We start from the raw sequence: 13,955 nt of genomic DNA, 5'->3' as shown, positions 1-13,955 counted from the left end.
GAGTCTCCCCGGTTGAGGAGATCAAATGTTTGGCGCGAGAGGGGGAGGGAAGAGCGACCGAGCACAGCTTGGCGTTGCTTTCAGGCGCTGGATGGGGGGAAGGGGCAGAAAGGGGCCAACGAGCGTGGAAGGGACCTGGCGTCGGTCAGAAAGAAAGCAGAACCCCCTCCCCTCCCCTCCCCTCCCCAAAACCCGGAAGTGAATCCCTTTGATTACTTAGGATAGCCCTGTGGCACCCAGCGCCAGAGAAGGCGCGAGTCCTCCAGCAGCCCCTGCCCCGACGCCCCCGGGCTCCGTCCCTTGGACCGCAGAGCCGCCGGGTAGCGGCGCCCCGACCCTACCTTTGCGCACCTGGGAGTCCCACTGAGTCCCATGGACTAATCCCCCCGTGAGTGCGCCGGTGGTCCAGCGCAGCACCAGCCAGAGGGGAGCGCGTGGCTGGTGGATCCCAGCTTTAGCGGCAGGACCCTGGGCTCCGGCCAGGGGCGGGCGCCCCGCGCGCCCCGCGCCTGATGTCCAAGCGCACCTGGGCGCCCGGCCATCGAAGGCAGCCGCAGGCGAGAAGGTGGGTGCGCTCGGGACGGAGCGGCGCGCGTCCGCGTCTCGTGCTCGCCGGCCCGGCGGAGGGCCCTTCCCTCGCACGGGTCCCTCTGCAGGAGGCGCCGGAGCCGGCGTCGGCGCAGCCACCCGGTCCTCGCGGCGGCAGCGGGCGCGTGGGCACGTCCCCGCGCCCGGGAAGCTCGGCCGCCCGTGATGGGCGAAGAGGCCGGTGGGCAGGGGCGCGGGCTGCCGTGGCGCGGCGGGGAGGGAGCGCGTGCAAGCGCGCGGGCGCTGGGCTGAGGCGGAGGCTGCGGCAGGGGGCTCCGTCCCCTCTCGCCCCCCACCCGCCCTACCTTCTCCAATCTGTCATGCAAAACAGCGAAAGTGGAGCCCCCCCCCCAACCGCGAGTCAACATCAAGTTGCCGCGGAGCGGGGCTTTTTTGTTGTTTTGTTTTCCGCGTCGCCACAATGCTGTTTACACGCTTCCTCCCGAAGGCGTGTGTGACCTGTTGCTCGTGCGAGGAGCGGCGCGGGGCGCGCTGAGTGGCTGCTCCCGGGCCCGCCTCCGCCCGCCGAGCCGAGCCGAGCCGAGCCGTCCCGGCTGGCGCGCCCAGGCCCCGCCCCCTTTCATGCAAAACCAGAAGTGGAGGCTTGTGCTCAGTGGAGGAGCCGGCGGGCGCTGATTGGCCGGGCCGAACGCATTTATTCCCTGACAAGCCCCCCATCACATGGATGGTTGTCTATTAACTTGTTCAAAAAAGTATCAGGAGTTGTCAAGGCAGAGAGAGAGAAAGACAGAGAGTGAGGGAGAGAGAGAGAGAGAGAGAGAGAGTTTGGGGGGAAAAACAAAACAAAACAAAACGAGGAGAAGGGGAAAGGGACTTCTGCTGGCTCTTTAAGGCTGGGAGATACGGCGAGGGGGAGGGGGGAGGAAAGAATAGGCAAGGAAAGGAGGGGACACGGACCAGGAAGAAGTTTCTCCATCAACACTCTCCGGGCTTCTTTGTTATGATTCTCCTTCAATAATCGTCCGAGGGCTGCTGGCGGAGAGGACGATCCTGGTGCTCGTCCGGACAGGGGAGGTTCTTCTGTGGGGGGGAGATCTCCCCTCCCTTCCCCCTCCCCGAGAAGACAAGTCCAGCTCGGGACATTCGCAGGCTCCCGTCGGCTGCTTCTCCAACTTGCTCTTGCCTCCTCCCCCCCTCCCTCGTTTTTTGGCGGTGGTCGGATCGCTCCCTCCGGGCGCGCGGATTTTCCAACTGCTGCGACCTCGCTGGGGTTGCCGTCCACGGTGCCGCAGCCTCCCCGCCGCAGCCGCTGCGCCCCCTCCCCAGCAAAAGCCGTTTGAATGTACAACATGATGGAGACCGAGCTCAAACCTCCCGCCCCCCAGCAGACTCCGGGGGGAGGCACGGGGGGGAACAGTACTGCCGGGGCCAACAACCAGAAGAACAGCCCGGATCGGGTCAAGAGGCCCATGAACGCGTTCATGGTGTGGTCCCGCGGCCAGAGGAGGAAGATGGCCCAGGAGAACCCCAAGATGCACAACTCGGAGATCAGCAAGCGCCTCGGGGCCGAGTGGAAACTTTTATCCGAGGCGGAGAAGCGGCCGTTCATCGACGAGGCCAAGCGGCTGCGCGCCTTGCACATGAAGGAACACCCGGATTATAAATACCGACCGCGGCGGAAAACCAAGACGCTGATGAAGAAGGATAAGTACACCCTGCCGGGGGGCTTGCTGCCGCCGGGCTCCAACTCCATGGCGGCGGGGGTCGGCGTGGGGGCCGCGCTGGGCGCGGGCGGCGTCAACCAGCGCATGGACAGCTACGCGCACATGAACGGCTGGGCCAACGGCGGCTACGGCATGATGCAGGAGCAGCTGGGCTACTCGCAGCACCCGGGCCTGAGCGCGCACAACGCCGCCGCCGCCGCCGCCGCCGCGGCCGCGCAGATGCAGCCCATGCACCGCTACGACGTGGGCGCCCTGCAGTACAACTCCATGGGCGGCTCGCAGACCTACATGAACGGCTCGCCGCCCTACGGCGGCATGTCCTACTCGCAGCAGGGCACGCCGGCCATGGGCCTGGGCGCCATGGGCTCGGCGGTCAAGACGGAGGCCAGCTCCAGCCCGCCCGTGGTCACGTCCTCGGCGCACTCCCGGGCGCCGTGCCAGGCCGGGGACCTGCGGGACATGATCAGCATGTACCTCCCCGGGGCCGAAGTGGCGGAGCCCGCCGCCCCCAGCAGACTGCACATGTCGCAGCACTACCAGAGCGCACCTGTCCCGGGCACGGCTATAAACGGCACGCTCCCCCTCTCCCATATGTAAGACCTGGGGGGGCGGCGGGGGGGCGCGAGGGAGGACGGAAGGAAGGACGCGAGGGAGGCAAGAAGGGAGCGAGGGAGGAAGGAAGGGAGGAAGGAAGGAAAGAAGGAGCGAGCGAGCGGGCGGGCGAGCGCGCAGAGGCCGCGGCCCGCCGCCCACCTGCAGCAGGAACGCCGAAGTTCTGCCTTTCCCCCTCCCTCCCTCCTTCCCTCCCTCCTTCCCCTCCCCTCCCCTCCCCTCTCCTCTCCTCCTGGGGGGACACACACTATTTTTGTACAGAGAATAACTGGGGAGGGGGGAAACCAGCACAGCACACACAACATCCGAGCCCACCGAGGAACTTGTACAGCTCTTTTTGGTTCTTCTCGTTCTTCTCCCCCCGCCCCCTCCTTTGGAAAGGGATCCGGCTTCACCACCCTCGCTTACCCCTGCCCTGCCCCCTGCCCGAAGTTCCCGTGGAAACTGTACTCTGCAGAAAGGGTCTTTTTTGTTTTGTTTTTTTAAAGAAGTCTTTACCAATAATCTTTAGAACTAGACTCCAGAAAGCGACGTAGGAAAGGGGGAGGGGGGAGAAGGGAGGAAGTCCGCGGAATGGGGTGGGAAATGTTTTAATATTTGCAAGCAACTTTTGTACAGTATTTATCAAAATAAACATGGCAATCGAAAAGTCCATTGTTTATATTAAAAAGACAGAAAGAGAGAGAAAAAAAACCTTGAGAATTTGCCAATTATTTTTAAAATATACCGGGATTTACTTAAGATGCTGGGATAATTGCAGATGGGTTTATAGCAGCAGCAAAAAATAAAAAGGGAGGGGAGCTGAATTTTATTTTAAAACAAAGAACTGGACGTTTTAATTGTTTTACCAATTGTACAAAAGGAAAAAAAATAGAATAAGTACTTGCAGACCTTTGAACTGGGTTTTTTGTTGTTTTTTAATAAAAGGGCAAAAGTTTAGGGTGTACTAATTTTTTTTACACATTGTTAAAAAAATTGTCTTGCCCATCCTACACATTTGTTAATTTAAAATAGCCCTTTTTGTTTCCAAACTTTATCCTGTTCAGCTAAAAATGGCAGCAAAACAGCAATCTGAAATTATTGTGTTTGAAATATTTTCTTATGGTTTGTAATATTTCTGTAAATTTATTGTGACAATATTTTAAGTTCTTTTATTTTGTCCCTCCTCATCTCCCGTAGTTGTACTTTAAAGACTCGGCTGTGTATTATCTGAAATCAGTCCGCCGGCAGTCCATGTATATATACATATAAGTGCATGTATACAAGTATATACATGTATATGTATGTATGTATACACACATATATATTTGACTAATACCATCCTTATAAACAGGTACCTATTCGACTTAAGTTTTTACTCCATTATACACAGTTTGAGGTAAATAAATTTTTGAAATATGGACACTGAAATTACACTTGAGTCTTCGATTTATTTTTAGCAAGCAGGTTGCAACTACATTTCATTTATGCATGTATTGCCTATACTGCTCAATGACTCATTATAACTGTTTGTGATAAATTATATGGTAGCATAAAGATCTACAGAATGGGGAAATCCTTCACTTTTTTTTTTTCCTAAAAGGTAATTTCAATGCTAGGCATTTTCTAATTAAAGTAATATAAGGCCCAAAATGTGAGTGTTAAAATCAGAGCAACTTCTCCTGAGCTGAAGTGTATTTGGCTGTTGGTTGGATTTTGTTTTGTTTTGTTGCGAGGGGGTGTATAATAACAACATCAGCAACAACAACAGTATGGAAAGACGGTTCAGCCAAGTTTTGCTCTTGGAAGAAATGGCCACTTGTTGCCGGGAGGCTGAGTGTTAAGTTGAGCAGAAAGAAAAGGAGGAGGAAGCAGGTGGGCCTGTGAGTCTGCTGACTTCTTTCAGAACCAGGGCGATCTCCATCCGAAGCAGAGTATTTAGGAGAAAATGGGCTTGACGTGAAGTTGCCTGTGTGCGTGTTAGCGGTGGGGGAATTGCAACGTCATGGCTTCAAGATAATTATACCACGACAATTCAAAAAGGACAGCTGTCTGGGGTGGTTTCTGACTTTCTAAACTTTCTCTGATTTGCTTTTTTCAATGTAAGAGGCAAACTTCCCAGGATTATGTGTACTTGTGTATATGTGTGTGAGGAGGATGTAAGGGAGGGTGGAATTAACTATAAATCATCGATACGGAGAATAATAACCTACAATTTGGTAATGCCGTAAACTTTTCACAAAAGCTTTCTTTTGACTCCTAGTTCATAATTCACCAGCGAGGTGAAGCAGCCGAAAGTCAAGCCCTCCCCCTCCCAAATGCACATTAAAGAAGAGAATATTCGCCTTTCAGAGGCAGATCTTGTTTAGCTTTCTGCTGTTCTTAATGTACTTTGAGATCTCTTCCGCGCTGTTTAGGAGAAAAAGCTTTGTCGATGTTTAGATTTCTAGTCTGTACAAATATCTGCTTTTCCACCCCTTTCAGTTTGCAATGCACCTGCTTGGTAAGTAAATTCCACAGAAATCCGCGGGACTTAGGCCTCGATCCCAAAATAATTATTTGGAAGTAATTCCCAAGGCAAAGTCGTAAAACCTACCTCCAGGTGTATGTGCTTGGGATTGGTGTGTTTCTCTCTCTCTCTCTCGCTCTCTCTCGCTCTCTCTCTCTCTCGCAAATGTCTTAGGAAATAATGCATACAGTTTTGCGAAGCCCTGCCGCTTCCACTCTAGGCAGGCCTCTGGGGGAAAAGAGAGTCTCGAATCGGTGGAGCCCAATTCTGAGTCGCTGTGCTGCTGTTTGCAATGGTGGATCCTGGGTACAAAGTGGAAGAAACCTTTCACTGCCGGGACCTGAGCCACAACCTTCAGATGTTAGTGCCATTTTCTCCTATATGTGTATATAATCCTCGAATTGTTAGTTTTTTAAAAAATATATTCATTTATTTTGGAGACTGACCAGTTACAGGAATCTCAGCCAAAACCCTTTCCTTTGCAAAGCAGCTGCTTGGGTTGGAAACAGCTTCCTTGCACATCCCAAGATACTTCCAGTGTAACCATTAAATTGCATTAAAGGCAAAGATCCAAGCCACGCTCGCTTGAAAGTCAGCCCAATGATTTCCCTGCGACTGTGTGCCTGGGGAACAACCCTGACTTGAGGACCTTAAACCCATTTTCTGCGAATTAATTTCCATTGACGTCCGTGCGATGCTTCACCTTAAACATGTTTGTATTTAAGTTCTTTGGAACCTAAAAAGGAATCCCCCAGCCCTTCGTGCAAACCCTAAATTTGCAAACTGCAGAAAGGAAGTTTCTATGCAGCCTTTGATTTGCACCAGGCCTCCAAACATCCATTTATGCTGGTGATTATCTGTCCCATTTTCTATGCCAGGCTGGAATTGGACAGAAATACTGGATTATTATTCTAAGCTCCTCATCTCCCTGCTCCTTCAATGAATGCCAAAGAATCTTAAAGAAATTGCTTGCATTTGTAATGCATCCAAGGGCACTCACGTGATAGGGCCCTCCCTCTCTCCCCTTTGGAGTTTCCAAAGTATGCATCCTGAAATAATTTCCAGCCACCCCACTGATGCTTATAATTATTTTTAAATAAATATATCCAGTGTAAAAGTTAGTATTTTAAGTGGAAGTTGGAGTTAGGAGGAGAGTCTGGCTCGAGAAGGCTTTCCAGCATAACTGGGCTGCGGGAGGGAAGCGTGTGGGGAACCTTCCAACTACTTCCCAAGCTCCATGTTGTCGCATTTAAACAAAAGGTGCGCCATTGATCCAGCACCATTTTTCCATTCCGGATTGTTGGGTTAGCAAGCCTGTATTATTATTAAATTACGATTCTTTTTGTTTGTTTGTTTCCTGGTAAGAAAATACGCTTGAAATCTTTCTTTTGCACTAATTGTGGTCTCTCTCCCGCTTTCTCTCATGGATAATAGAGGGAGAGAAGGCGGGAGGGAGGAAGATGAGCTGGGCAAAACGTTATGCATGCAAATCTGGATTCGTTTTTCAAAAATACTGATCTGGCAATAGGAGGAAACACTTTTGCTCTCCTTCCAACCTGATATTACAGGAACAGGCTTCATTTAACATTCGCTTTTGCACCTCCAGTGTATAGTAAAGTCATGTCCCCCCTTCTCCTTGTCCTCCTCTTTCTTTTTCAGTGCCGTGTTCCTTTATGGTGGCCAGAATCTGCATGTATATTATTTCTCCTTTAAAAAATAGACGCTTTGATTGGATGTGGGCTGGTGGAGACCAGGCAACCCGTTTTTTTAACACCTACCCCCAGCCAGAGGACAGACCATGGATAAAGAACCCTGTGATTATCTATCTATCTATTTATTTCTTGCCCCCCAGCATTTTAAGGATGGGTGTTAAAATATTTCGCTGACCTGGAGCAGTAGATTAACAGGGTTTCTTGGCAAGCTGGAGAGCCTGGTATTACAGACTGTCCCAAGGGGAAATGGCTCGAATTATCCACTAAATGAATATTTGACAAGGGCTCGTTTGGGGGGTATTATTACTACAAACGGGTCCCTATTGGACTTTGCAAGGGTCAAAGAGCAATGGTTCAATTAATTATTTAGACTGCTAGTAGATTTGGTTGTAATCGCTGTACTTATTCCTCCAAGCGACAAATTCTTGCAGTACAGCAATCTCTGGAGAATCTCTCCCCCCTCCCCGCCCCAAGCCCCGAGCACGAGCGGAGGCGAGGCCGGCTGCCCCGCGAGACCCGCGGGTGGGTGCGAGGGAAGGGCCTCCGGCAGCCAGGCCGCCATCCCAGCGGACTTTCGAGGTACCGCCAGCTTCTCGCTTCCCAGGAGGGTCGTCGAAGGTGCGCGTGTGTCCACAGCCCGGGTCTGGGAAGCAGGAGAGTTGCTTTGACCTGTGGGCCGAGTTGCAGCCGCCCAGCGAAGGTCTCCTGTGTGTTTACCCACAGATGTAGATATGGAGTCACGTAGACCTGTGCCAGGTATTCCAGGCCCAGCAGCCTTGAGCAGCAGGGCTCTGGAGCCATTTTCCGGCGGCATCCACTGAAGCTCAGGGAAGTTTCATTCAAGTGGGCGCAGACTGGATCGTGCGTGTTGCGGATGGGCGCGCAGTGCAATCGCCATCCCAAGAAACAGGTTAGGATGTGTGAATCCTTTAATGGAGCAGGATCGCAATGGGTGGTACACCTATATGATGTCTATATGTAGAATATACTCTGATAGTAAGACAGATGGTATTCTCATTCGTTTCTGATGAGTTCAGTAGGGAGATCTGCAATCCATTTCAGTGCGCTATCCCCCCCCCCCCCATTGAATCCAATTCGAATGAAGTGCATGGACTTTGGTTTTGAGTTTGTCTGAAGTAGTTTGTGGATTAAGGTGCTCGGGCTGTACTCCTGAACGTACAGTCCAGTTGTAAGTGTGCCTGCTGTGGGCTTCCACGGAATTCAGTGGGGCTTACTCCCAAGTAAGCAGGGAAACAACCGCGGCTCCAGATTGTGAGCATTTGGTTTACTGTAGCTGGACTTCCCGCTGCTTGAATTTGCTTAAGACCAGGTCTGAAAGATGTTGTACCTGATATGTCCTATGATATTAATCAACAAAGCAAAACTTATTCAGAATAACTTTCCTTGGTGGGAAGGGGCCGGATTGCGGAGACAATTCAGCATTTCATCTCTGTTGTATAATCAGCAAACTACTTTTTCATAGTTCCTTCCCTTTTCCACGCTATAACATTTTGGTAAATTTCTGCCTGGGGGGAAAAAAAAAAAAGAATCCTCAAAGCAGTATTGGTGATAGTGCATGTAGATATTGATCCCCAAAATGCAATATTGAGTGTGAGATTAGGTGAGAATAATATCTGTTGAATGAGTAAGAGATAAGCTGTGAAGGAAGATGTGTGTGCGCGCATGTGCGCACGCGTGTGTGCCTGTGCGTGCATGGGTGCAGAAGCAGTAATCATGTAAGTGCAGCTCATTCAGCTTTTCAGGACTTTGCTATGGGAGCTGCCCGATTTTTCACATTAAAAGGAACCGATCAGTGCCTTGGGGAGAGCAACACCCCCATTTAACTGCATAGAGATGGGGTCCTCATTTAGGGCCAGTGCAAGGAGAAGATAAAACTGATCATTTGTGCGATTCGAGTTCATTTTCCAGTTGCTGGCGATCTGTGAGAAACTGCTCCAAAATTGGTGTTTGGTTGCGCAGCTCACCTACTCGTAGCAGGTCCTCCCTCCCTCCTCCCCTCCCTCCCTCCTCACTCACTCACTCGCTTGCCACCAGGAAACTCAGAAATGATGCTTGCTTGCTTGCTTGCTTGCTTGCTTGCTTGCTTGCTTGCTTGCTTGCTTGCTTGCTTCTAAAGACACAGATTTTGTAAAGATGGGCCAGATACTATCTTACATTACCTTTCTACGATTCCTAGTATTACTGGAATTATTAATATGATTTATCATCACATTCTGTTGTTGCTGCTTAGTTTACTCCTTTTTTAAAGTAAACTTTTGACAGCTTGTATTTCTTTGGTGGTTAAATTGATATTGAGGGAAAGTGGCCTCTTTTATTTGGAATGTAATTCAAGTTGTCATCTTGGCAGCTAAGAAACAACCCCGGGTTGATTTCCTCCTGTCCATTTCGCTTGTAGTTTCTAAGTTCTGAAACTGCCAAGGTACTGTATGTAATTATTTCACCTACAGTTAAACTATGCGTTTTGTTCAAACAGGTGAGTTAGAAGTTGAAATAATGTGCTTAAAAGATGGTGTTTTTAACTGCTAGGATTTTTCTCCTACTTCCTTTTTTCCACCTTTAATGCAAATAGCTGGGCAATGAAACTGCATTTACCAAAAGGAAGAAATGGTCATGTTAGATTTCCTTCTTCTCTGTGGGTTCAACCCACTTGTAATTCATAGTTAGAGGGAAATGACGCATTGATCTGAATTGAAATGGTACCTCTCTCACCATCTAGTTTTCATTTTTTTTTCATGGACATATTCACTCTATTGTTAGGGAGAAAATTATGATTTATGCACTTAATCTGTTGGATTAAAGTTCTTTAATATTGATGATGGTGATAATAGCCAAGATTTAATTAGATATTTACTTTTTTGGTATTGTGCATAGAAAGTCCAGAGGCTTTATGGGGAGCAATGCTGATTATTGGAATATCTAGCTACTAGTTAACTTATAATACAAAAGCTCTCCATCAATATATTTCTGTGATCAGAGATTTAATTTTGAACTGCTACATTTCACTGACAATCTCGTTAGTTAAAAAAGAACATCACAAATAAACCAAGGAAAACTTCAGCAATTGCCCCACACGTTTGCAAAAATTCTTACTTATTTTTCCCATTAAAAATGACAGATTAATGGAGGTAAAGTTAAATAATTAGTTTTCCGAATGCTACACTCTTTTCGACAGCTATTCGTGGGAAAGAGGACAATGTATTTTAAATCTCTGAGATTTCCCTTTCTAGGGAAAAGGGGGCTATGGCTCTATTTGTCAGTTGAAATTCTCAAGGTACAGAGACTGTGGCCTGTTTCCACCTTTAGAGATTGCTCTTTCCAAACTGCCGTAATAACCTGCGCACACTGCTTGTCTTCTGTGGGTATCTGGTGTATCGTAGATTTTTAAGCAGTTGACGAATGCAGGGCTATGGACCCATTGAAATGAGTGGAAATTTTGCCACAGGTTTAAAGTGAGATATAAGCATATACTGTCTGCTCATCCAGTCTATATCCCCTCAGTTGGAATGGATCTTGATTTCGCCAATTTCCCATGGCTACACTTACAATATATAGTATAGGTGTGATTATTTACAATCCCTAGGCGCACATGCTAACTATCCGTGTCTGCATTATATGCACAAAATAATTATGCAATGGAATGCAATGCAATTTGAAGCTGCTTCAGCTGCAAACCAATTGGAGTAAGGTGCATTTTCAACACAAGCTTAACCTGTTTTAGGGCTGTACTCCGATTGTGAGCAGATCTCGTTCGTTTCTCTGGGACTTGCTTCTGAGTTCACCTGCTTATGACAGAGATTAGTAGGTCCATATGATGTGTTTCAGAGGGGTGGGCCAAATAGCTTACCTTTTAGGGCCTTGGCTGTACTGGTTTATGGATCAAACTCTATGCGTTTACACTCCACACCCATCCAAGTCAAGGTGAGTGTTGTTAGTCCTTTGAAGGAATCCTGTCTGATGTCTTGTTGATTTGGTTTGTGCTGAACAGACGCATTGACCCATTACATGCTATGTGTGGATAGAAGCCACTTTTCTCTAGAGAAGTCCCATTGGACTGTGTAGGATTACACAGCTGCTTGGGTGGCAGCAACATGAATGTACACAACGGTCTCATTGTACACTTGTTTGTGATTTCCAGGCTTTTTTTTTTCCTTTTTAGCACGTGTGCACATGAGCAGCATGGTAGCACATGAATGGAATTTTATGGGTGGCTGCCACTGGCATCACCAGCCAAGTTGGGTTTGCATCCAAGGCAGGACACTGGCAGCCATATAAGCTCAGTATGTGGAAATCATGCCCAGGCTTCTGCTAAGAGGGAAGTGTGAACCTGCAATTCTCTTGATCTCAGTAGAAAATTATATATCTTTGCTCTATGCACACAATCTGAGGGAATCCCTGGTGGCTGGCCAAGGGTCACTCTCAGCTCCTTCCTACCTGGGAGGTCCGTTCATTAGGAAAGAAAGGGGGGCATGGTTCTGAGATCTCAGCCCTTGGACTTTCCACTTCCTTGCTCCCTGCTCAGCTGGGATCCATTGCCTGGTTAAGCAGAAGTGTTTGGCACTGCAATGTGAAGGAGGGTCTTGGGAAAGCAATGGGAGTCAACACTCAAATGTGTTTGCGAGAGTGGTAACAACACCAGGAAATCCATAACTGAATTGAGGAAAGGGTCTCACCCCACAAATGTCTGCCTTCTTATTCCACCACAATGTATTCCCCTCGCAGCACCTGATTCAAAGTACATCGCATCCCAGACCTGTGTGTATTTACTGAAGAGTAAACCCCAAAGATCTCACTGGGACTTCCTGCTGAGAAAATGTGTTAGTTTGGCTCATGCTACAAGATATAATCCTATGTCAACTCAGAGGGAAGTCTCATTAAGTTCAGTGGTGCTTGTCCCAGGTAAGTTGTACTAGCATTATAGCCACAATGTGTTTTGTCCGGGGGTGGAAGAATAAGGTGCTACTTTAGGAAATGCTTCAAGGGGTGAGTTGCATCTAGCAAAAGGTAAAGCAAAGAATTCTGGTTGGCAGAATTGGCTTCCCTGTGAGAGGCAAGGAGAAGTGGCACTGTGAGCTCTCTCGGAGGGTGTGCTGACCTTTTGGAGACTTTCTGGATGTCCAGGAATCTGCACTAACTCAACCTGGCCCCATTCTGCACTACACCCTGCTCAAGTGGCCTTTGGGCTGTGACCCTGGAAAGGCTGAAGAGAGGCAAGGCCTCATCCGGTGGGGAGAGCCAGGCTCCTGCCTGGGCCCCTCAGCTCAGAAGTCTTCTGTGTCTTTCACCTGCTTGTACGTAAGTACTGATTTCTGAGTAGCCCAAATATTTCAGAAGGAGCAAGATAGTGCTAGAAGGCCTTCTTTCTTCTTGGGGAGGGATTGGCTCTCCCCACTTGCAAGGTTCCCTCTATTTGCTCCAGTCAAACACTCTGTAAGAGGGGTCCCCTGCACCTTCCTTTCCCACCCCTCACTTCAAGAAGGCTTAAGCCCTTACACATTGCAGGAACTTGCGGACAGCAAAGAAATAATGAATGTATTAAAACAAGCAGCAAATTCCTCAAGAGGCGCCTTATCACCCTCAGCCATACCGACTTCATCCCCTCCCCATATGCTAATGCCCTGTGATGTCATCATGGCTCCACTGAATGTTATAAAATCATTGTGTGGTGCTTGCTTGCTTGTTTGGCTTATTATTATTATTATTATTATTATTATTATTATTATTATTACTATTACTATTACTACTACAAGAAGGTTCTCAGTCTTGCAATCACACTGTGAGCCCCAGCAGTTCAGCATACAGCTCTGAACTGCCAGACACAATCTATATGCATAAAAATTAACTTCGTCAGTGATATAAAAGCCATACGAACTAATAATATTTGCAGGGGGGAGGGGTTACTAGTGATATAACTGCTCCATCTCATTCATTCTCAATGCCAAGAACAAACATTTATGTTGTAAATTATGGAGGCTGTACTTAGAGGAGAACTGTTGGAGTGAAAGGGACTTAAGTTAGCGTAGCATTAGGTCTAACTCTTGTATTAAATATTTTTTAAATCTCAGTGCTTTTTCTCTGTATATGGAACATCGAAATGTCATTCCTTACCCACATCCCCAGACTTTTGAGACAGAATAATCCAGGATCACTCCTCAAAACAATTTCTAGCAAATGGTCCCATTCAGTTTTCTGAGTCTACTCTGGAGCAAGTAGATGAGGAATGACTTTGGAAGGTGTATCCTTTTAGATATTTTAAAATGAAATAGTAAAGAAGAGAGGACTTGTATTCTGGTGCGTGTTTTAATGAACAAAGCTGTTTCTGCATGTGCAGGATAGAAACTGATTCCACTATCTGATTCTTTTGGGACTCTTTAGTGAAGCCCTTTAGTTCGATTCACACACATAACACAAGTATAGCTCCTGTTTCCAATTTGCCTCTTAAATTCTGAGCAAGCTTGGAAAGAGGCCAGGTATATCCACACTACTTAAACCAAAGTGCTTGTATCAAGATAGTATAGACATGAAAGGACGCCAGGTGGATCCCACTTCCGGTTAAGTCAGGGAGACCACTGTAAGTCATCAGTGCTTTTCCCCTTACTGGCTTGTAATTTCATCTGTTATTCTTTGGTAACAGAGGCATTTTAAGTGGAAAGTGTAATCTTTGTTTTGTCTTCGCCTTTCTCACTACACTAGCATGGGACAGAGGTGCCTTGCGTGATAAACTCTCTACAGCCACATTCGAATGAAGCATTGCCAGTTCCCCTTCCTTACTATGAGCTAAAGGGAAATTACTGAAAGGAAGGAATCCCCAATGAAATGAGCCACATCCTGGTTCAACTGTGCACTTCCATT

At 48.1% G+C, this 13,955-nt stretch overlaps 1 protein-coding gene across 1 annotated transcript; it reads left to right on the top strand.

Annotated features, from left to right (window-relative positions):
- The first annotated feature begins 1,889 nt into the window (after positions 1–1,889).
- On the top strand, positions 1,890–2,870 carry SOX2 (SRY-box transcription factor 2). The gene has a single exon (XM_044434574.1). The coding sequence runs from the start codon at positions 1,890–1,892 to the stop codon at positions 2,868–2,870; it is 981 nt and encodes a 326-aa protein (XP_044290509.1).
- Positions 2,871–13,955: the final 11,085 nt, after the last annotated feature.

Source organism: Varanus komodoensis, unplaced genomic scaffold (assembly GCF_004798865.1).
Source record: "Varanus komodoensis strain SLA01 unplaced genomic scaffold, ASM479886v1 scaffold28, whole genome shotgun sequence".
Classification (NCBI taxonomy): Eukaryota; Metazoa; Chordata; class Lepidosauria; order Squamata; family Varanidae; genus Varanus; species Varanus komodoensis.
The sequence above is the reverse complement of the archived record's forward strand: the minus strand, read 5'-3'. Positions and strand labels throughout refer to the sequence as shown.

Bases quoted from the DNA above. Each gene is read 5' to 3' on its own strand.
- SOX2 (XM_044434574.1), top strand. From the start codon at position 1,890: ATGTACAACATGATGGAGACCGAGCTCAAACCTCCCGCCCCCCAGCAG.